The 24,577-nt window shown below is 38.8% G+C and overlaps 1 protein-coding gene across 1 annotated transcript in view; it reads left to right on the top strand.

The window, feature by feature from the left end:
• The window catches only part of LOC139934951 (membrane-bound transcription factor site-1 protease-like), a 67,056-nt gene that overhangs the window by 10,002 nt on the left and 32,477 nt on the right, over positions 1 to 24,577 (top strand). The window contains exons 8-21 of the mRNA XM_071929377.1: positions 602 to 718; positions 1,100 to 1,167; positions 1,394 to 1,496; positions 1,961 to 2,112; positions 3,054 to 3,218; positions 4,001 to 4,097; positions 5,128 to 5,220; positions 6,423 to 6,560; positions 7,663 to 7,835; positions 8,392 to 8,507; positions 9,188 to 9,344; positions 12,016 to 12,140; positions 12,565 to 12,780; positions 13,980 to 14,120. Coding sequence (XP_071785478.1) covers positions 602 to 718; positions 1,100 to 1,167; positions 1,394 to 1,496; positions 1,961 to 2,112; positions 3,054 to 3,218; positions 4,001 to 4,097; positions 5,128 to 5,220; positions 6,423 to 6,560; positions 7,663 to 7,835; positions 8,392 to 8,507; positions 9,188 to 9,344; positions 12,016 to 12,140; positions 12,565 to 12,780; positions 13,980 to 14,120 — 1,861 coding nt within the window. The remainder of the gene's footprint in view (positions 1 to 601; positions 719 to 1,099; positions 1,168 to 1,393; positions 1,497 to 1,960; positions 2,113 to 3,053; positions 3,219 to 4,000; positions 4,098 to 5,127; positions 5,221 to 6,422; positions 6,561 to 7,662; positions 7,836 to 8,391; positions 8,508 to 9,187; positions 9,345 to 12,015; positions 12,141 to 12,564; positions 12,781 to 13,979; positions 14,121 to 24,577) is intronic.

Genomic DNA, 24,577 nt, shown 5'->3' with positions numbered 1-24,577 from the left:
TAGGCATTAATTTGTTAGAGTATTAATTACCTTTAACAGACCAACTCTGTTGAGCTCTTGATCAGTGTGGCTAGATTAGGATTGTACATGTGAGATTGGTTTAAAGGAACATGTTGCCTTGGATCGGACGAGTTGGTCTATAAAAAGCGTGTGTAATTGTTTTTTTATAAAATGCGTATGGTTGCGTATGGTTTAAAAGTAGAATACAATGGTCCACACAAGTTTGCCTCTAAATTGCGTGGTTTTTCTTTTACTGTGCAAACTAACACGGTCGGCTATTTATGGGAGTAAAAAATTTGACTCCCATAAGTGGCCGGCTGTGTTAGACGGCGAGGTAAAAGGAAAACCGTGCAATTTCGAGGCATGTTTGTGTGGATTATTGTATTCTACTTTTACAACATCTTTCTACCCATATGCTTTTTATAACAAATGGTTACAAACGCTTTTCAAAGACCAACTCGACCGATCCAAGGCAACGTGTTCCTTTAATGGCAGGATTGTCAATTTCTTGTCTTTCATACTTCATGAATTGAAGTGCCTTATCAATCAAATAAAGTGAAAAGCAGGTAACGTACAAGTCTTTGACTCTTGGTTTTTCTAGGTCTCCTACACCTCCTGGTTCCTTGACGCCTTCAACTATGCAATCCTTAAGAAGATCAATGTTTTGAATCTTAGCATCGGGGGACCAGACTTCATGGACCACCCCTTTGTTGACAAGGTAAAGAATTATATATTACTTGAAAAGATAACTAGATACAAAAATTTAAAATGATTTTGAAGTAAGTGATGTTTGAAGCTTTGCATGGTGTGGATAATAATAAGAAAAATTTCAAGTAATAGTAAACTTCTGGGTTCAACCATATAATAAATGGTTGGCCCTGAAATGTACCAGTTTGGTCTTGATGTTTCAAACAGTATACTCTACGAATTGTGATGTCACGGCTCAGTTTTCGCAGGAGATGAGCACAAGTCAACTGATGCTGATGCAAATTATTTATTGCAAATTTGTGATGTCAAAATGTGATTTGCATTCGCAGGGGGAATGAACCGGGCTTAAGGGTTTTAATAATACTGTTTACAACCTTTTTCTTTTTCTCAGGTTTGGGAGCTGACTGCCAACAAGGTCATTATGGTTTCAGCTATTGGAAATGACGGACCTCTATATGGGTGAGTAAAGCCACTCCACACCAAATAGTTTGGACTTCGACAAGATTGGAATGATCCGACAAAATAATTAAAAATAGACCATCAAGACCTTGTTGCACTGATGATTATTCAAGGGTTGCACATGTATCTAAACATTTGGACTAGTGTGCTCTAGTTTTCTTCAGGCATAAAAACAACTTCATGAACTTCAGCGATGTTTAAATACCGTTGCCCTTTTTTTGTCTAGGACGTTAAACAACCCTGCTGATCAGATGGATGTCATTGGTGTTGGTGGTATCAACTTTGAAGACAACATCGCAAAGTTTTCCTCTCGTGGTATGACCACATGGGTGAGTTCACTTCAGAAATGAAGAGTGTCGTAAAAAGTTGTGGACTGTGAAGTGGGTTACCCTGTTTTAGTTTCAGGAGGAGTAGGTGGCAACATGCCCCTGTAGGCAGTTGGTTCGGGTCAACAGACACAATCAGTGAAGGATCATCTGGAAGTGGCCGCTGGCCTTGTTATAGTAGACGATTTCTCTGAAAGAAACAAACATTTCCTGATTCCTGTGGGGAAAAAATCCACAGGCCTACTACCTGGAAGGAATTTAAACCCACAGCTTTAGTTATTCTGGAGCAGATATCTCACCACTGGACCACTGAGAATGCTCGACAGCTAGAGGCAGTTTAAATCCTATAGTGCAAAGATTTCCCGATGCAACTATAACATCTTGAATGTCTCTGTAATATGTTTTGATTGTTTTTCTGTTATCTCTATGTTTACATCATCTAAACGTGGTGTGTTTTCTTTTGTCAGGAGTTACCAGGTGGTTACGGTCGACTCAAGCCAGACATCGTGACCTATGGCTCGGCCGTCAGGGGATCAGGCATGACTCAAGGCTGCAGGACGCTTTCTGGAACCTCAGTGGCTTCACCTGTCGTAGCAGGTGCTGTTGGGCTATTGGCAAGGTAAGTGTTATACCCAGGACGTCTCCTGGGTACACATAGAAATCTGTAGGTACACACTGAACTTTGTCTTGGACCTAGTAGAGTTTAGTTATTGGCCGTGACACTTGTGTCCTTAAGCAAGACGCTTAACCATTGTTTTGTCCTTCGGATGGGACGTAAAGCTGTTGGTCCCGTGTGTTGTGTATCGCATGTAAAAGAACCCAGTGCACTTTTCGAAAAGAGAAGGGTTCGCCCCGGTGTTCCTGGCTGTGGCTGCTGTATGCGCCGTAGCACCTTTTGAACCCTTATAAGGTGCTAAATAACCTCATCACTGCAATTACCTATCTTTCTGAAAGTTTGTGTATACTCAGCGCCTTGAGTACAATGTACCTTGTTTGGTAGATACGTGCGCCATATAAGACTTATGTATTATTATTAGTTTTTATACAAGGGGTTGCTGGATACAGTTAGGGGAAAGTTAAGTGTGAAACTCTAGAACCCCAGTGTCCTAACAAACACAACACAGCACAGTTTCTGATCAAAAAATTCCATTCAAGGGTTCACCTTCAACAGCAGGCTCCATTGGCTGCTGGGTATGTAGGTGTGGTATTGGGTATAGTTTGAGAGTATAACACAAAACACTGCATGAAACCTCTGCATGAAACTGCATGAAACACTGCATGGTGTAGCCTGTTGAAAAGGAGCACTTGGGCGTTGGGTTTATACTCTGGGTGGGGGTGGGAGACTACTGGGTACAAAAGAGAAAACCTGTCTGATAATTGGCTATAATGTATTTGTATGTTTTACATTTTTAATCTTTGTACAACTGTTCTGTTATTTTTGTCTGTAGTATCTTTGTAAATGTAGCCTTTTTAAATTGTAAAGTGCATCGAGGAATCTGTGATCCAGAATGCGCTATATAATTGCTGTTATTTTATTATTGTTATTATTATTATTTGTAGTTCTATTGCGGACCGCCAGTGGGTTTTAAACCCGGCTAGTATGAAGCAAGCCCTGATGGCCTCGGCTCGTCGTCTGCCTGACACCAACATGTTTGAGCAGGGTCACGGCAAGCTGGATCTCGTCAAAGCGTATCAGGTGCTGAGCAGTTACCAACCTCAGGCAAGGTAATCACTATGATAAGTAAATTTAGACTGGTAACCCCGACTAGTGCCTTTCCAGGATAGCAGGGATGCGATTTTCAAATCCATGTGTTCATCATTTGTTGTGCTCAATGCACAAGGTCTGATATTTCACGGAGGCAACAAAGGCAATTGCCTCCATGCCCCCTGGTCATTGCCTTGGTGCCCTTGAAATGCTCCAGTAGAAACTGATACTTCACGGAGGCAACAAAGGCGATTGTCTCCATGCCCCCTGGTCATTGCCTTGGTACCCCTGAAATGCTCCAGTAGAAACTGATACTTCACGGAGGCAACAAAGGCGATTGTCTCCATGCCCCCTGGTCATTGCCTTGGTACCCTTGAAATGCTCCAGTAGAAACTGATACTTCACGGAGGCAACAAAGGCGATTGTCTCCATGCCCCCTGGTCATTGCCTTGGTACCCCTGAAATGCTCCAGTAGAAACTGATACTTCACGGAGGCAACAAAGGCGATTGTCTCCATGCCCCCTGGTCATTGCCTTGGTACCCTTGAAATGCTCCAGTAGAAACTGATACTTCACGGAGGCAACAAAGGCGATTGTCTCCATGCCCCCTGGTCATTGCCTTGGTACCCTTGAAATGCTCCAGTACAAATTTTCAGTTTCCTCGTACCTTTACCAAGGAGAAAATCAGGGCTGTGACATCAAAACTCAGATCGCATTCGCAGGAAGTATTAACCAGGCTTTAGTCGTTGTAACACAAGCCTCCATGGTCAACGATTCAAAATGATTCTTTAATCTCCTTTCAGTTTGAGTCCGAGCTACATTGACCTGACAGAGTGCCCCTACTTTTGGCCATACTGCACCCAGCCGATCTATCATGGAGCTATGCCAACTGTTGTCAATGTGAGTTTAATATCAAAGACACTGGACACTATTGGTAATTACTCAAAATGATTGTTAGCATAAAACCTTACTTGGTAACAAGCAATGGAGAGCTGATGATAGTGTAAAACATTGTGAGAAACGGCTCCCTCTGAAGTAACGTAGTTTTTGAGAAAGAAGTAATTTTCCACTAAAATATTTGAATTTGATTCCGATACCTCAGATTAAGAATTTGAGGTCCCGAAATCAAGCATCTGAAAGCACATAACTTTGTGTGACAAGGGTGTTTTTTCTTCCATTATTATTTCACAACTAATTGAGTTCAATTTTTCACAGGTTTGTTATTTTGTGCATACGTTGAGATACACCAAGTGAGAAGACTGGTCTTTGACAATTACCAATAGTGTCCAGTGGGAATAAAACAAGGTCTCAAATGGCTCTTTAAAGGCAGTGGACACTATTGGTAATTGTCAAAGACTAGCCTTCACAGCTGGTGTATCTCAACATGTATGCATAAAATAACAAACCTGTGAAAATTTGAGCTCAATCGGTCATCGACTTGCGAGATAATAAGGAAAGAAAAAAATACCCTTGTCACACGAAGTTGTGTGCATTTAGATGGTTGATTTCCAGACCTTAAGTTCTAAATTTGAGGTCTCGAAATCAAATTCGTGGAAAATTACTTCTTTCTCAGAAACTATGGCACTTCAGAGGGAGCCGTTTCTCACAATGTTTTTATACTATCAACCTCTTCCCATTACTCATCACCAAGAAAGGTTTTATGCTGATAGTTATTTTGAGTAATTACCAATAGTGTCCACTGCCTTTAAAACAGTATACTCTGCTCGCCTTCAGGAGAGTGGCAATCAACACATAGACACCATAACAGCTCTTTTCCGAGCCAACGCTCCCACAAAAGAGTTCTACACATGGCCATACCCACAAGTTTACTATTTATTTATAGTTTCTCCCTATGCCATGCTATGTACGTAGCTTGTGACTGCGTCATGATGGTAGTCTTATGTCAAGACATCCATTTGTTTTGTTACAGATAACCATATTGAACGGCATGGGAGTGACAGGGCAGGTGGTTGACAAACCGACGTGGCAGCCATTTACACCACAGAACGGAGACTACATCGAGGTGAGTGGTTCCTCTACAGAGGCCGTCATGAAATAAAAAGCAATTGTCAATTGTTGGGAGTACTTGTGATGTGTAATTCAATAATATTTAAACCTAATAGTGGCCTGGATTATCTTGAAATGTACTCTAGTAAGTGATTTGACTTCTGACTGGCATCCCTAAGCAAAAATATTGATAAAATAGGGAGAATGCCAACATAGGGCTAGATAGCTCAGTTGGTTGAGCGTCCACAAAATAAACTGGATGTCATTGGTTTAAATCCCACTCAATTGCTGACTGTTTTTGTTAAAGTCTGCATAGCATAACGGAGTATGAATTTAAAATGTTATTATTCAATTCCTGCATGTGTTTTTGCAGGTTGCGATGTATGAATTTATCATATTATTATTCAATTGCTGACTGTGTTTTCGTCTTTGCATGGCAGAATGATGTATAAATTTAGAATGTTATCATTTAATTAATGACTATCTGTTTTTGTTTTTGCATGGCAGAACAATGTATAAATGTAGAATGTTTTAATCACTTTCTGACCATGTTTTTTTCTTTGCACGCATATATGAATTTAGAATAGTTTTATTCAATTCCTGACTATGTTTTTCTCTTTGCATGGCAGAACAATGTATGAATTTAAAATATTCAAACTCATTATCATTCAATTCCTGACTGTGTTTTTGTCCTTGCATGACAGAACGGTGTATGAATTTAGAGTGTTGTCTTTGAATTCCTGTCTGTTTTTGTCTTGCATGGCAGAATGGTGTATGAATGTCTTCTCACTTGGTTTATCTCAACATATACATATAATTACCAACCTGTGAAAATTTGAGCATAATCGGTCGTTGAAGTTGCGAGAAAATAATGAAAGAAAAAACACCCTTGTCACACGAAGTTGTGTGCATTTAGATGGTTGATTTCGAGACCTCGAATTCTAAATCTAAGGTCTCGACATAGTTGTGTGCATTTAGATGGTTGATTTCGAGACCTCGAATTCTAAATCTTAGGTCTCGAAATCAAATTCGTGGAAAATTACTTCTTTCTGTAAAACTACGTTGCTTCAGAGGGAGCCGTTTCTCACTATGTTTTATACTATCAAACCTTCCCCGTTACTCGTTACAAAGTCAGGTTTTATGCTCATAATTATTTTGAGTAAATATCAATAGTGTTCACTGCCTTTAATCCATTGCTAATTGTTTTTGTGTTTACAGGTTGCGATGTCATATTCTCCCATCCTATGGCCATGGTCAGGATACCTAGCGGTGTCTATCACAGTATCTAGCAGTGCTACATTATGGCAGGGTATAGCACAGGGACAGATAACTCTCACGGTAGAATCACCACCAGACGTAAGTCATTTAAAACACATCCATATCAAAGGAACACGTTGCCTTGGATCGGTCCAGTTGGTCTTTGAAAAGCGTTTGTAACCGATTGTTATAAAATGCATATGATTAGAAAGATATTTTAAACAGTTAAAAGTAGAATATAATGATCCACACAAGTATCCCTTGAAATTGCGTGGTTTTCCTTTTACCTCGTCGACTAACATGGTCGGCCATTTATCGGAGTCAAATTTTTAGTTAGTTTGCAAAGTAAAAGGAAAACCACGCAATTTCGAGGCAAATTTGTGTGGACTAACTATTGTATTCTACTTTTAAATCATATCTAATCATATGCATTTTTATAACAAATGAATACAAACGCTTTTCAAAGACCAACTCGATCGATCCAAGGCAATGTGTTCCTTTAATAATAATGCATTTTACAATAACCATAGCAATGCGCCTTGCATTAGTGCCTTGGTCCATTGGTCAAAATGACATTCCTTGAATCTTTCTCAGCTCCCTGGGGAGAATACAGCCCATAGCTGGCGATCTGAAGGCTTTTTCATTCATAATATCAAACTCTACCCTCACAGGTACCCATTTATAGCCCTGTGTGAAGATAGGATGTTATAGTGAAGCATCCTGCTCAAGAACTTTATTTTGATGCGCCGAACCACTTGGCCAAGACAACAATGTGTGTTGTGTAACGCATATATAAGAACCAGTGCACTTATCGAAAAGAGATTCAGGTTCGCCCTGGTTTTCCTGGTTTGATTGGCAGCATATTGCGCCACATTACCTTGTAAGCCATTATATGGTGATATGTATAAGAACTAGGTCTCATAATTCGAACTGCCTCTAGCTACCGGGCAACCTCGGTAGTCTAGTTGGTAAGACACTGCTCTAGAATTGCAAAGGTTGGGGTTCGAATCCCACTCGAGTAACATGCCTGTGATATTTTTTAACAGGACTCGGGAAAGTACTGAGTATACAGTGCTAACACACATCGGTGTATGGGTAAAAACCAAAATTAATATTCTTTATCCCTGATGCAAATTTATCATCTCTTATTATTATTTTGTTACTTGTTAATTGTTAATTGTTACAATTAATATCCTTGTAGAATGGAGAGGAGAAACCAAGGAGGTCGGTTCTCGAGCTACCAGTGAAGGTTCAGGTGGTACCCACACCCCCACGTAACAAACGCATCCTATGGGATCAATACCACAATCTACGCTACCCGCCTGGGTACTTCCCTCGTGATAATCTACGCATGAAGAACGACCCCTTAGACTGGTAGGTTTTAAGGCAAACTTAAGTGGAAAACAAGTATTTTTTTGTTTTTTAATTACTAGATATTTTCAATGAGTTGATCTTCAAACCCTGAAGAATGACCCATTAGACATTTAAGGCAAGTTAAAGAGAAAAATCATTGTTTTAATCAGACATGTCAGAGAATTTTTCAGTGCTCTACCTTTTTCATGAGTTAACCTTTAAACACTGAATAATGACCCCTTAGAATGGTAGGTTTTGAGGCAAATTGAAGAGGAAAATAATAGTTTTAATCAAACAATTTACTTGGTTTATTCAGTGCTCTACACTTCCCACTTCCCATAAGTTAACCTACAAAGACTGAATGACGACCCCTGCTAAAGGCTGGTAGGGCAAAAAAAAAAAAAATTGTTTGTTTGATTCAGTAAGTTTACTAGAATTTTCAGTGCTCTTCACTTTACATGAGTAAACCTTCACCAAAAGTAGTTAAAAAAAATGCCATACTGTAAAATGCAAATTTATTTGTCACACTTCATAGGGTAGAGAGATCGCAATAACTTTTACTTATGGTTATTTGCAGGAATGGGGACCATGTGCACACCAACTTCAAAGCCATGTACGAACACCTAAGAACAGCTGGATTCTTTGTAGAGGTCCTGGGAGCACCATTTACATGCTACGATGCTAAAGAATATGGTATGGGTGGTAGTGAAAGTTAGACATTATGGGACGTAAAGCTGTTGGTCCATTGTGTTGTGTGATGCACATAAAATAACCCGTAAATAAAAGGGGTTCGCCTCAGTGTTCCTGGTTTAAAGGCAGTGGACACTATTTGGTAATTACTCAAAATAATTATTACCATAAAACCTTACTTGGTAATGAGTAATGGGGAGAGGTTGATGATGTAAAACATTGTGAGAAACGGCTCCCTCTGAAGTGCCATAGTTTTCGAGAAAGAAGTAATTTTCCACGAATTTGATTTCGAGACCTCAGATTTAGAACTTGAGGTCTCTAAATCAACCATCTAAATGCACACAACTTCGTGTGACAAGGGTGTTTTTTCTTTCATTATTATCTCGCAAGTTCGAAGACCGATTGAGCTCAAATTTTCACAGGTTTGTTATTTTATGCATATGTTGAGATACACCAACTGTGAAGGCTAGTCTTTGACAATTACCAATAGTGTCCACTGCCTTTAATTGGCAGTATGGTGCGCCACAGCACCTTGTAAACAATTACATGGTACAATGTAAAAGGAATTGATCCCTAATTCAAACGTAGTCCCACATACCTTGCAGGTAAATACTGTATGTTAAAGCGGCTTGAGCGTCACTGAGTGGAAGCCACTATTGTTAATATTAGTACTCTGTCACCAGGAACGCTCCTCATAGTGGACCCAGAAGAGGAGTTCTTCCCCGAGGAAGTGACGAAACTGAAGCGAGACATCGACCAAGGCCTTTCGGTCATCATCTTTGCCGACTGGTACAACGTGACCGTCATGAAGAAAGTGAAATTCTACGATGAAAACACAAGGTACACAGTAGTTTTATCGAGTCTTTATGAGTTGTTTTGTGATGCACTGCTCTTTAACCCTCCTATTGTTTGACCATTCAATATCATCCATTGTGGTTTTGATTGATGGCTAAACTATACAAGTATATGCCAGCCTGCAATATGATACCATGTGATGGATATTTGATGAATGCATCTATATAGGAGTAGCGAGACTGTCTTGGGTATTTATGAATGACAGAAGGACACAAGCGTAATGACTGAGCAGAAAGGCCTTGGAGTATACAACAGGCCTGATTTTTAATACGTGTTTGGATTTTTTTAGATGTTAATTTTTAATTTTTCAAAAAAATTTTTACGTTCATTTTTTGTCATTCCTTATGGTATTCCTACTTTAATTTGTTATCCAATATTTTTGCCCAACACATAATAAAATTTTATTTCAGCCCTACTTTTTCCTCGGACAAATCATCTCGCCTGGTACAAGGTCACTCTTTTTTAGTAAAAAAGGTCTTACATGTACAAAACAGATGACAAAACTAAGGCACTCCACCATCCCCTGATAGAAATCCAGCACTGTTCAGTATCAGCTCCTATTTTATATTCGATTTAAATAAAACGACCTTTCTTGAAGTAGGTCAATCTTAAAGTACGTTAGACATCTCAGAGCACTACAGGGTACAGATTAACAGATTAACAGATGTCTGTTTACAGAATTCCCTCCCCCCTCACCCCCTTAGTGATAAATGTCTTTCTCTCTGCACACAAAGTGAAGCAAAAGTCTTGTTAATTTGCCTTCTAGCCAATGAGTAATGCATCATCGATAGTCCATTGTGAGCCGTCGTGCATGCAGAAAAATGGCCTTTACATTTAGCCCGACTTGATGTTTATTTGTTTTGGTGGAAAAGTGTCCTAAAATATATCTATTTTTGAGTTTTTTTTAGATGGGGGGGGGGGAACTCTGTTCTTAACCCACTTTATTGACCCTGTTTATGCACTCTGAAAAGGATCACTCGACACAACTAAGCTGCATGAATTTTTAGGAAAATAATCTACAAAATGTCTGCCCAAACTTAATGATGCTCTCATGCCAGCAGCCAGCATGCAGTCAAAAATACTGTGAAGTTTACACATATTGGGTACAATTTGTTCTCATTTTTTGTAGGGTGCAATTTTTCACCCGTTTCAGATAGAAAACTCACTCCACTACAAGCATTTTAAAACAAATAACTCTTAATAGTAAAGCTTCTCAAATTCGTTTTGGTCGCTACTTATCTTGCAATATGCAACAAAACCGTTGCATTCTATTTCATCCACAGTCCCATGCGACCTACTTTATCAAATATAATTTTGTTCTGACCTGTCAATTTCATCATGGTTCAAGGATGCAATGTGTACATAACCCGATTACAACCTTATAAGATGCACATCTTGTATCTCTCAATCAACGTCGCCTCTGTGTGCTTCTTAAAGGCACTGGACACTGTTGGTAAATAACAGTACTCAAAATAATTGGAAGCATGAAATCTTACTTGATAATGAGCAATGGAGAGCTGTTGATAGAATTAATCATTGTGAGAAACAGCTCCCTAAGAATATCACAGTTTTTTTCTCACCCAAAGTAGTACTTTCTCACTCAAATAATAAAATACCTTAGCTGAAGCCTCTTACTGTGCATCTGAAAGCACACACATTTGTGCAACAAGGGTGTTTTTTTCTTTCATTATTCTCTTGCAAATTCGATGACTAGTTGAACCCAAATTTTCACAGATTTGTTATTTTATGCATACACGTTGGGATACACTAAGTGAGAATTCTGGTCGTTGACAATTACTAATCGTGTCAAGTGTCTTTAACTCCTTTGAAGTTCTTGAATACGCCTCCAGCGCTTGACCCTAATCTTCTCTTCTGATCTTCATCTTAAGAGACTTAGAATTCCTTTATTTATTGGGATGTTGGGAGGGGGGGGGGTTATCAGATGAATGCATCAGAAAATTTGAAGTGTAAGAGCTTGCCTGTTGTAAACTTGGAACTTGCTTAAAGGATTTGGGTACTTTTTGTAACACAAAACACAGTGTCCACAGATTTTCATTATAAACTTAACACCGTTTGAAGATAATGATAGTAGAAAGCGTACCTTAAAATATTAGTCGCTGAGGTGCTGTAGTTTTTTGAGAAATGAGTAAAACAATGTAATGGAAATACATTTTTACATGCTAAAATAATTTTCGTCTTATGATTTCTGAGGCGGAAATTATTTTCATTACATTTTTTTACTAATTTTTTAAAAACTACAGCACCTCAGCAAGTAATATTTTCAGGGAAGCTTTCTACCATCATTATCTTCAACTGTGTTAGTTATGTGTGAATCTGTGGACTTTGTGTTTTTTTGTCCTAAAAAAAGTACCCGTTTAGACCCTTTAAACTATCATTTAGAACAAATGTTTTATCAGTCATCTTGTCTTGAAAGTATTCTTAACCCTTTTCTTACCATAGCTAGGTGATTTTAGTTGACTGTACTCATACCCGTTATTCCTCATCATAGATGATTTTTGTCGAACGAGTCCCACACAAAAACATGGATGACACAGCCAAATGTGTATAATTATTAAGAAAAAATACCTGTTAAACAAAGTGATCATTTACAAACTTGAATATTTGACCTTTTTGATTGACCCCTTGATGTTTGCAGGCAATGGTGGATGCCGGATACCGGTGGCAGTAACATTCCAGCACTGAATGACCTCCTATCTCCATGGGGGATGGCGTTTGGTGACGGAGTCTTCGAAGGAGACTTTGAACTTGCTGAAAATAGAGGTATGGTACCCTGTGACAGGGCTGTGTGAAGTGCAGCCAAAGCCTTGTCGGCACCAGTGCTCTGTAGGCCCTAGGATCCAGTGTACTGAAGGCTCTAGACACTAGTGGTCTGTAGGCCTAAGGCTCAAGTACCTTAGGCCTTACATGTAGGCTCAAAGTGCTCTGCAGACCCTAGAAACAAGTGTTCTGCAGGTCGTAGGTATCAGTGTTATTTAGGCCCTTGGCATCAGTCTTCTGTAGGACCCAGGCACCAGTGTATCGTACAATGTAGGTCTTACATGTCATTTAAGAATTTACCAAGTCTTTATTAAAAGTAGGCTGTCAGGTAGAAATTACAAGAGAAATAGTACTATTAATTTAAAATACACACAGTAGAAGAAAAAACAACTGATGTATTTTTTCTTTAAACTCTCTTTCATCACAGCTACTTACTCATCCGGGAGTAGCATCATCAAGTTCCCCTCAGGAGGCCTCTTGATTCATCAGACCCTGCAGGACCAGGGTCAAGAGGTCATTCATGGGAAGGCAGATCAAGCCAGTAATGTACCCATTCTAGGGCTGTATCAACACAGCCTAGAGTCTGGGCGTATTGTACTGTATGGTGACTCCAACTGCCTTGATAGTAGTCATATGAAGACAGGTGAGTAATCTTCGAATGGGGGGTGGGGTACCATACTCAAGGTCAAGAGGTCATTCATGGGAAGGCAGATCAAGCCAGTAATGTACCAATTCTAGGGCTGTATCAACACAGCCTAGAGTCTGGGCGTATTGTACTGTATGGTGACTCCAACTGCCTTGATAGTAGTCACATGAAGACAGGTGAGTGGTCTTGGAATTGGGGGTGGGGTACCAGACTTAAGGTCAAGAGGTCAATCATGGGAAGGCAGATCAAGCCAGTAATGTACCAATTCTAGGGCTGTATCAACACCACCTAGAGTCTGGGCATATTGTACTGTATGGTGACTCCAACTGCCTTGATAGTAGTCATATGAAGACAGGTGAGTAATCTTGGAATGGGGGGTGGGGTACCATACTCAAGGTCAAGAGGTCAATCATGGGAAGGCAGATCAAGCCAGTAATGTACCCATTCTAGGGCTGTATCAACACAGCCTAGAGTCTGGGCCTATTGTACTGTATGGTGACTCCAACTGCCTTGATAGTAGTCACATGAAGACAGGTGAGTGGTCTTGGAATGGGGGGTGGGGTACCAGACTTAAGGTCAAGAGGTCATTCATGGGAAGGCAGATCAAGCCAGTAATGTACCCATTCTAGGGCTGTATCAACACAGCCTAGAGTCTGGGCGTATTGTACTGTATGGTGACTCCAACTGCCTTGATAGTAGTCATATGAAGACAGGTGAGTAATCTTGGAATGGGGGGTGGGGTACTTGACTCGGGGTCAAGAGGTCATTCATGGGAAGGCAGATCAAGCCAGTAATGTACCCATTCTACAGCCAAGAGTCTGGGCGTATTGTAATGTATGGTGACTCCAACTGTCTTGATAGTAGCCATATGAAGACAGGTGAGTTGTCTTGTGATGATGGGGGGGGGGGGTACTGGCAAATTTACATACTTTCTTCTTGTAACTGAGGCTGGAAGGGAATTAGTCTGGCACACGGTTTTGTGTTTAGGAAAGATAACATCAAACATTGCTATTGCCTAATGGGTACTAGACAATTGTACACACAGTCATTGTAGCCCAGAGCAGTCAGTCCAACAGAATCAAACAAAACACACAGTTGGGTTCTGAAAGATTGGGTACGATTAGTGACAAATCTTATGTGGCTGATCTTACACTCTGACATTATGTTGCAAACTTTGACCTTTAACCCTTTTCTAGATTGCTTCTGGCTTTTGGAGGGGCTATTGCAGTACACTGCATATGATAACCTATCACCAATGTTCACCCAGGCCCGGAAATCATCGCATTCTCCCACCGGTCCCCTGCCTCCAGTTGGTTCCTTGCCCACCAGGATGGAAGGTGAGTGTTTGTGTATGTAGAAGTATAATATTCATTTTGGTTTCACTCATATACAGAGATGTATGTAAGCACTGTATACTCGGTACTTAACCAAGCTCTGTGAAAAAAATCACAGGCGTATCACTCAAATGGGGTTCGAACCCACGACCTTTGCAATTCTAAAGCCGTGTCATACCAACTAGACAACAGAGATTGCCTGGTAGCTAGAGGCAGTTCGTATCCTATGTTTTAGCAGCGGGCACTGCATTGATTTAATAGATGTTAACATCTATTAGAAGTATAATAGCTATAGACCTTTCTATTGCTATGTCACAGTCTGATATTTTGCCAACTGAGATTGGAAAACTATGGAAAGCTATAAATGCAAAACAACAACAGATGGCCTTAGTTAGTAAGCAACCAATCATGAGAGTTATTTTATTTTGTTAAAAGTTTGCAGAAAACGTTGATTTTGTTCACATCATGCGTTAACAGGGTTGAGTGTTTTGCTAATATTCGGATGTCCATGGCAACCAGCGCTTGTTTTGTTTATCAACAAGTGACAGGGTTATACGCATACAAAGCCAGGCTGGGGACCACCCAGTTATACACTGGTAAACGTACGGTTTGTTTTATGTATGTATCTGTCTGTGTGGTAAGTCAATAATTCGCGCGTGCACAGCTGCCACCCTCCCACGGTTTTTGCTACTTGTGTCCCAAAACTGTGTTTGTAAATTTACTTAAAATCCATATTTCATTGATCGATGACAAGTCTTATAATACCATAAACCAATATTGTATATTGAGACCTAGGGTCTTTGTGTAAAAGTCAAGTCCAAAGTTTTGTTTTATCGGGCATGATTTCTGTGAGAAAGAACAGCTGAATACATTTTTGATGGGTTTACTGTTAAGCCTTACATGTAGATCTGAGCTTTGTAGAGCTGTTCCCCATACTTTGTTGTCCCCATACTTTGTTATCAACAATACAGGGATTCGAACCCGGTTGGATCAAGCCGTGATGCAAAGAGGCAGGGGTGGATTTCACAAAGATAGTCCTAACTTAGGACTAGTTCTAGGCAATGCTAAGAGATAGGACTGGTCCTAAGTTAGGACCAGTAACTCATCCTAACTTAGGACTGGTCCTATCTTTTAGAATTGCCTAGGACTAGTCCTAAGTTAGGACTACCTTTGTGAAATCCACCCCTGATCTTATAGCAAAACACACCTGATTTACAAATAGTTTTCACTGTAGATGAGCAGGATTTGGAATCCAATTACGGGCAAGTGACGCTTTCAAGGACGCCATTCCCTGTTATTGGCACGACCTGAATTCATTCCCGTCGTCTGATGCTACAATCAACCACTAGAATTTCAATCCAATGCACTTAATGTTTTAAAGGGTTTGGGTACTTTTTGTAAGACACAAAACACAATGTTCACAGATTGACATTAAACTTCACATTGTTTGAAGCTAATGGTGGTAGAAAGCATCCCTTAAAAAGTTACTTGCTGAGGTGCTGTAGTTTTTGAGAAACTAGTAAAACAGTGTCACAAAATAATTTTTCGTCTCAGTTTTTTTTAGCATTTACAACGTATACCGTGACTCTCCTGAAAACTCTGAGCACTCTGTGATTATTAATTTTTTTTCTCAAAAACTTAATGACTAAAGTTGAAACTTCTACAGGTAAATTATATGACATATATTTGTATTCAAAGTCAGTAGGAAATCATGTCATGGCCACAAAATGACAAACTTGATTTACATTAAGGTATCAAAACCCTTTGGCTACCATGGTCCACACTAAGTAATTCTGTAGCTACAGCACATTTTTAAAATTCATGCAGTGTCGGATCGTTCTTGCAATTTCTGTTGCATGTTTTTACAATTTGTTTTTACCCTTTTACACCGCTGTGTATTAGGTACTGTATACTCAGTACTTTCTTAAGTTGTTTCAAAAGGCAAATCACTCCAAACCCGTGGCCTTTGCATTGCTAGAGCATATGTCTTACCACTAGCATGCTAGACTAAACAAAACCATTAACTTACTGTTCATCTACGAGTAGGCGTTCACAGCGTCTGTGTGTTCCGTGGAAAATTCTGTAGTTTGCAGATTTGGGTTTGAAGAGCTATAGAGAAAGTAATACAAATACTCTGCTTGTAGTCTTAAAGGCAATGGACACCATTGGTAATTACTCAAAATAATGATTATCATAAAACCTTTCTTGATTGCGAGTAACGGGGTTGATAGTATAAAACATTGTGAGAAACAGCTCCCTCTGAAGTGACGTAGTGTTTGAGATAGAAGCAATTTTCCACGAATTTGATTTTGAGACCTCAGATTTAGAATTTGAGGTCTCGAAATCAAACATCTGAAAGCACACAACTTTTTGTAATAATGGTGCGACAAGGTTTCTTTTTTTTTTTCATTAATATCTGGCAATTTCGACGACCGATTGAGCTCAAAAGTTGAGATACACCAACTGTGAAGGCTAGTCTTTGACAATTACCAACCAGTGTCTTTAAGTACTAGTTAATTGCTCTCAAAATACTTGTAGTTGTGGAAGAGAAATCTTCCATGAAACATTGTTCAATTCTCTATTGAACACAAGCAGCTGTTTTGAAAACAGCACTTTTTAAATTCTATAAAAGACATTGTAAAATGTATGAGCCATCACCAGAATTGATAATTTTATGATTAAACTTTGACTATAAAGTTGGTCATCGAGGTTGCAAGAGAATAATGAAAGATAAACACTCATGTTGCACAAATTTGAAATACAATAAAATTGGAATAGATTAAAATACTTTAGTGAGAAATTACCCCTCCCCCCCAAAAAAACCTATGTTACTTTAGAGGGAGCCGTTCCTCACAATGTTTTATAATAAAAAAATTATGTTGGCAATTAATTTTGATTACCAATTGTGTCCAAAAACCATAAAACGACCTGGGGCCAATTTCATGGCTCTGCTTACCGTAAGCACAGAAGCTTACGGAAGCAGGGAATTCTGTGCTTATGGTAAGCGTATTTGCGGGTTAGCAGCGAATTTTGGCTTGTGCGCATGCATACTCCGCATTACTAGCCATTCTACGCAGAATTCAGCGGTAAGCAAAGCTTGTTTGTGACACAAGAAGTCAACTGTAAAAAAATAAAAAAATAAAAAAGTTATGGAGAGGAATACTTTCTAGACATCTTTTGCTGTTTCTTCGTCTTTGTTCTTATTACTGAGAATGGCTAATTCTTTGCACCAAGTGTAAGCTGAAGCAGGAGACTCCTCTCAGTTGTTGTTGTTTCAGGCGTCTTGACTGTTGACATTGCGTAAAAGCCGTCTCAGGCTTCTAGAGAGAAGAGGGATGTATTATTGGCTTCCAGGGATGATACAAGAGGGTAGGGAATATTCAGAGCTGAAAAAGAAAAGGTTATTACTCATGGGCTCTCGTTGTTGAAATAGCAAGGTGTGTTTGCTACTGATTTAATGTTGCCCTTTCCAGGTCTGTATGCTTCGTTTTTGAAAGGGTAAGCGCACCAAGGCATTTTCTTCTTGGTAAAGGGCACCCTATGAGGAAATTGCAAATTTGTACTGGAGCATTTCAAGGGCACCAAGGCAATGACCAGGGGACACGGAGGCAGTCGCCTTCGTCCCCTCCGTGAGGTATCAGACCTGCCTTTCACTGTTTCACTGATGAGATGACAGAGGGTACATCGGTTGGAGATGAACCCACCTACCTTCTTGTGCTGAGGCTTTGGACCACAGAGCTTGCTTTGTTTAAGGATTTGGGTACTTTTTGTAACACTAAACACAATGTCCACAGATTTACATTAAACTTACACCCTTAGAAGATAATGATAGTAGAAAGCTTACCTTATAATATTACTAGCTGAGGTGCTGTAGTTTTCGAGAAATTACATATGAGTAAAACGATCTTAAGTTGGTGACTCATGTTGATTCCATTGTTAGGAAAGCCCAGCAACGGTTGTTCTTTCTTAGAAGATTGAGGAGTTTTCATGTCAGCCAAGATTTGCTGTTGAGAGTGTTTTGACACTCTCGATCACTGTTTGGTATGGCAACACCACGGCAGATGACCGAAAACGCCTCAATCGTGTAGTCGGTACTGCTAGCTTTATCATTGGTCGTGAGCTTCCTGCTTTGGATAAACTTTATACTGCTCGGGTTCTGAAGAAATCTAGATCTATTATTTCGGATGAATTTCACCCTGCGAACAGTTTGTTTGAATTAATGAGATCAGGTAAGCGATATAGAGCGATCAGAGTCGACTCCAACCGTACTCGCAATAGTTTTTATCCCAGTGCAATAAGGTTACTTAATGATTAATACTTTTTAATTTGTTTTCGGGGGTTTGCACATTTTTTACTGTAAATGTCTCTCTGCATAATAATAATAATAATAATAACGAAAACTTATATAGCGCCAAAGTCCGCCTAAAAGACGCTCAAGGCGCTTTACATAGTTTAAGAAAAAAATCAAAGGCTAAAAAGAACTAATCTAAGTAATCAATCATTAATAAACCTAAGAAATTAAAAAACAGCAATACAATTATAAAAACTTACTAAAAAGTCTGGAAATGAACCATCCCTAAAACCTTGACGAGCCAGAAGCAGATAATGTGCGCATACTGTTTTTTGTTCGTTATCGTATGCCTAATGGTTTAAGGGTTTTCTGTATTTTTGTAACTTTTAATATTTTTAGTCTCGCAAACCGAAGTGAATTTCACTGTATTATATGTCATGAATGTATATACATGTACATGTGTGACAATAAAATAATTGAATTGAATTGAGCTGTATGAGTTGTACAAGTTCTAAAAATACATTGAAGAAATAACAAGTTCAAAAACATTAAAATACATGAAAGAAAGAATTTTCTATGGGGTTTTTCTCCCCACATCTAAAACTGAAAGTTCCTTTATTGTCTTCTCTCCATGGGGTTCTTGGCTAGTACAGTGATTAAGTTTGCTTTTCTGAGAGTCCTTGGCTTCACAATCATAATTGATAAATGAAATAAACTTGACTAGACTACACAAGTCACACTGAATCTAATGTGACAACTGTTGCCAATGATACAGGGCCAGACGTTACCATGTCTGTTTGTATTAAATATCATCAGGTATCTTTAACATGACAGCTGAACTGACATACATGTACATCGCAACTTTAAAGGCACTGGACACGTTTGGTAATTACTCAAACTAATTGTTAGCATAAAAACTTAATTGATAATGAGCAATTGAGAGCTGTTGATAGTATAAAACATTGAGAGAAACGGCTCTCTCTGAAGTAACGTCAATTTTGAGAAAAAGGTAATTTCTCACTCAAATGTTAAAATTTCAGGCTTAAAGCCTTTTACTGGCATCTGAAAGCCCTCCAATTTGTGCATCAAGGGTGTTTTTTCATTTATTATTGTCTTACAACTTCAATGACCAATTGAGTCCCAAACTATATTTTGTATGTTGGGGTACACCAAGTTAGAATACTCCTGAGTCTTTGACAATTATTAAAGGTGTCCAGCCAGTGCCTTTAATGTATTCCAAGTGTTATACTCGTTACAAATGTATTGGTAATCCATCCAATCTGCTAAGCTATGTTACAATTGTTAGAAACCTAAATATAGAACAACCACTCCGGAGCTTTTTTTATGCTATTGCTATAAAATGAAACAAAAAGTGTACCCATGATCGTGGCTGTGCACAAATACGTGTATATCAAGAGCAAGTTGTAATCAGTTGTTTTTAAATAGAGCATTTGGGATAAAATCATTCTGAATTATTTTGTTTTTTTTAGTTTATCGCTCAGTGAGCATTTGATTCATTTTTATTTTGGCATCGATGCAATGCAAAATTTGTAATCGGTTTTTCACTATTCTCTTGTGACCTAGATGGCCAATCGATCTCAAACTTCTACTACAGGTTTACCAGTTAATGTAAGGGTGGATTACATAAAGTGCTTACACTGCCAGCAACTGTTTTGTCAGCAAAAAAACAATTCTGTATTGTTCCTTTAACCGTTTCAGCATCATTAGTTGTCAAGTTTTTCAGAAAAGGTAAAAACTACAGAGGAATGTCTTCAGTAGAGTCTTGTAAATCAAGTGTACATACTAAATTATTTTTGTGAAAATGTTTTACTCATTACTTCAAAACTACAATGTACAACACCTCATCAAGTTATATTTCAAGGGAAGCTTTCTAATATCATTGTTTTTTGAACCGTGTAAGTTTAATGTAAATCTTTGTCATTTTTGTTTTGTACCATACAAAAGTAGTCGAACGCTTTAAGTTGTATAAAGTCAGACGTCTTTTCAAACAGACCGTACATCTCCTATTTTTCTTTCCTATATTTGACACTTAATATCTTCGTCGTGTATCTGGAACGAGGCCGACTATTACCAGATTGTGCCATACAATACTCTCCATTTCCCTCATCCCCAATACAATCACAATCCCAGTGGAGCTTATAACCTCAATCTCCCATTGTACGACTCTCAGCAAAGAGGCTTTTGGCCTCTTCTTCTGTTAGTCGCTGATTGACTTGTATGGCTGATGAGAAGTAACACGAGTTGGAAACCGTTGCACATGAATTCGAGAAGATGTTGCCTCCTTTTTCTCCATGTTGTTGTCTTCTATGTATATTCCCTAATGATGTTGTATTTGTTGGACCGTGCCGATTCATGGCACGACCGATTGCTTAGTATGAAATAAGCAAAATATAACCCTTGTTACATGATTTTGATTTGTAAATTGACAAAATATGCCAAATGTAAGTTATATGTCGAGTATACTTTTGCACTGGACTCTATTTGCTCGCCACTTCGTTGACCATTCAGCCCAAACTTTCATAGTTTTGTTTTTTTATGTTGGGATAGGCCGACTCCAAGGATATTGGTCTTTGATATTTACCAAAAGTATACCTTGCTTTTAAAAACCTGACAAAAACTATCTTGTGATTTTTGTTTTTGTTGGTCGATTGTGCTGTGTGTTTATTGAAAACTAATAATATTAATAATAATAATGGAAATTTATATAGCGCCTATCCTTGTAAACCTGCTCCTGGGCGCTGAACAATTAAAAGAAAAACTAAAGGATGGGAATGAATTAACTCTCACAAAAAGCCAACAATGCTCCTTTAAGAATGACCCTCCCTCCGCCCTAGCTTCTTAATGAATTGTGGTGTTTGACTAGTATACTTGTGATAAAAAGCTTCATTTGTATCCTCCTTCCCCCCAAAGGACTCCCCTCTTGTCTTGAATTCAAAATCAGGGTAAAGATAAACGGTACGTGGCACGTAGCGTTCATTTGTTTTGTCTGAGAGCGGAGAGTAAGGCACAGTGCATCGGATTGATAATTTAGCTGTCCTCATTTTTTCTTCTTCAAGAAACGGGTCATTTATGTAAATACCCACTGTGTATCTAAGGGCAGTATCATGACTTCTGACCCGATCTAATGTCTTTTTGAGACTGTAAATCTGTCGTTGGGCACGGACAAAATATCCCAAAGGATTAACGTGTTTTCCGTTTTTTTTATTAGCCTGGTTTGTTTTTCCTTGTTAAGAAATTTGTTCTGAGTTTGGTCTTTTGTAAAAAGCACCTTGTAAACCGTTTCTTGTTCCTGTGTTAAGGAATGCATGTAGGCATTTTGTAAGTTAAGCATTGCATACATGTACATAAATTCTTTTTTATTATTTTTAAATTAGCATCATTTGTCAAAGACCATCAGAGGGGAAAAAACCCAACAATTTTTGTGGAAAATTGGCTTATGCAACTTCAATGAAAAACAAAATCCAAAATATTTTTGTAGGAATACTGAAGGTACAATTTATTTGCGTGGCTTTCTCAACTGCCTTTTGCTTTAGTCATTCACTTCCTAATGATGTTTGTTCCAATCATTTTTTTTTTATCAGACAGTTATTCACTGTTCACTAAACGCCTGCAGTTTCCACTTTTAATGCGAAATGGTCTTTTCAAAACGTTTTCTTTCCATCTCGGTTACGGAAGAGCGGACAAACTAAACCAGCCTGAAATGTCTCACAGTTGACTGCATGGCTTCATTTGATGGCTTAGTTACTGGCCAGTCAAGCGAAGATCTGGGTTTGTCCGATGTATGACACGGTTTTGGCTTTTGGAATAGAAATGAAATGCGGTTCCATCCTTGAGTTTTATCAAACACACCATGCAAAAAATGTGTATTTCCACCAATCATTCTTGTAAGGTATTGTGGAGCTTAAAGTAAGACACCAATTCCTCTACATACATTTATGTAATGTTTTGTAAAGTTAAATGGCGCAATATACAGCCAATCAAATCAGGAACACAGCGGGGTGAACCTTCTTCTCTTTTCGATAAGTGCACAGGATTCTTTATGTGCATTACACAACACGGTAGGACCATCACTTTCATTCCATCCAAAGGATGCAGCAATAATGGTCAAGGTGTCTTGCTTAAAAACTCAAGTGTCATGATCGGGACTCGAGCCTACACTCTGCTGAACCATGGAGGTCTGAACAGAAACATCAAGAGCTCGAGTCACATGCTCTTTATCTGCTCGACGACGACACGCCTCCTTGTACAAGTATCATGTTGATTTGTAATAACCCGCAGGCTAGGTGGCTTTTCCAATTTGCTGATATCTCATCAGCCGTGACGTTACACGTTTAATCTTGACAGCTCAATAAACCTTATTTTGTTGCCTCATCACTGCCACCCCCCTCATCTGCCATCCCCCCTCTCTCCATAAAGGTCACTCCAGTCTTTAGCCTGTTATATCCCGTCAACAACTTCTGAGACTCGTACTGTTTAGTTCATTTACATGCGGCTTTTAAGTTGTTGTCAAATAAGGAGAGATTGTTTTAAAGATACAATAGACCCTTACACACACACACACAAAAACTAACACTGTCAAGTTTGAAATCTAAAATCTGCTAACTTTATGCAAAGCCAGTGGCACTAATGGTATGATCCTTTTAAAACTGTGGCCTTTTTTTTTGGTTAAGATATAAGAAAAATATTTTAAACATGGTCGTATTATATTGATACTCAATTCTTATTTAATTTTCCACTCTGTGCTAAACTTCGGCACCACTTAAAAATAAAGTTTGTTTTGCCTTGATGAGGATGATGAAATTATTGGTGTTTCTAAAAGTATGTAAACAAAATGAATTAAATAAATATTCACTGATGAGAGTGAAATATTTTTTTGAAGGAATTGTTTTGTCCGACAAATGTCAAGTGTGCGTGGGCACTCCATTGAATCTAGTGACATTCTGCAGGGATACAAAATTGTTACTCTGACATTCTATCTCAAGCTGCACAAACCTTTTGCTGATTGCAAATTTTCTGTCAACTTCATGACCGGCATATTTTTTTCCATTTGGCAAATCACCAAAAAGAAAATTGGCCGTCTGGAGACAAAGTTGTTTACAGATGGCGGCTCAGGGGATCAGTTTCACTCAGTGGTTATTTAACTCTGCATCCCAGTGTGGACTTGGTTCGAATCCCACTTCGGACTAGAGTCTTACATTTTGATTGGCTTTTCAGGATCTACCCCTTATTGTGTGGGTTTTCCTTCTAAAGTGACAACAGAGCATTTCAAGAGAGACAGAGATTATCTACTCCGCGGCAGTAGAATAAAGCAAGACAGTTCTCTAAGAACAACTCTACCTGGCAAGTAGATACACACATGGTGTTACCGCAAACCAAAAATACAGAGCATTTCTTGATTCCTATTCACCCTGGTTTGGAACTAATTGTACTGTTTAGTTGTGTAATCAAAAAGGAGTTAACAGGTGGAATCATTTCCAAGGACAGCATGTTTTCGGGTGTCAATTCAAAGATATCTTTCTGAACAATAAAAATTAGAGGCACTGGCAACTTTTGATAATTACTCAAAAGAATTGTTCGAAAATAAAAACTTAGTTGGTATCAAGCAATGGAGAGCTGTTGATAGTTTAAAACATTGTGAGAAATGTTGTCCCTCTGAAGTAACCTTTTTACTCTTTCATCATTGACTTGTATTGTATCTTTCTGAATAATCTTTCCCATAAATCAGTCTTTATGTTGACAGTAAGCCAACCTACATGTGACCCTAGCTTTAAGAGTTATGGAATATTTGAATTTCTTGTTCAATGCGACTAATAAAAGGATACTGTCAACTCCCGTGAGGCCTGTTGTTTTACTTGAAAGCACCGCCATGTATAATAGCATGCATATATTTCTATCCTTTGTAATAGCACGCATATATTTCTATCCTTAAAGCTGTTTTTGCTAGTTTTTTGTTTTTGAAGTACCGCGATTTTTCTGTAGAATGACAGAATTGAATCCAATTGGGACATATGGTAACTGCCCTCCCTGTCAACTTACCGGCCGACTTACTGATCATGATGTCAAACTAACGGCTGAAAGAAGGTCACCGAAGGTCACAGAAGACCTCCATGCAGCCATGGTTACTTATCAGGGCGGGTAAAAAGTCCAA

This window comes from Asterias amurensis, chromosome 3 (genome assembly GCF_032118995.1).
Source record: "Asterias amurensis chromosome 3, ASM3211899v1".
NCBI lineage: Eukaryota > Metazoa > Echinodermata > Asteroidea > Forcipulatida > Asteriidae > Asterias > Asterias amurensis.
The sequence above is the reverse complement of the archived record's forward strand: the minus strand, read 5'-3'. Positions and strand labels throughout refer to the sequence as shown.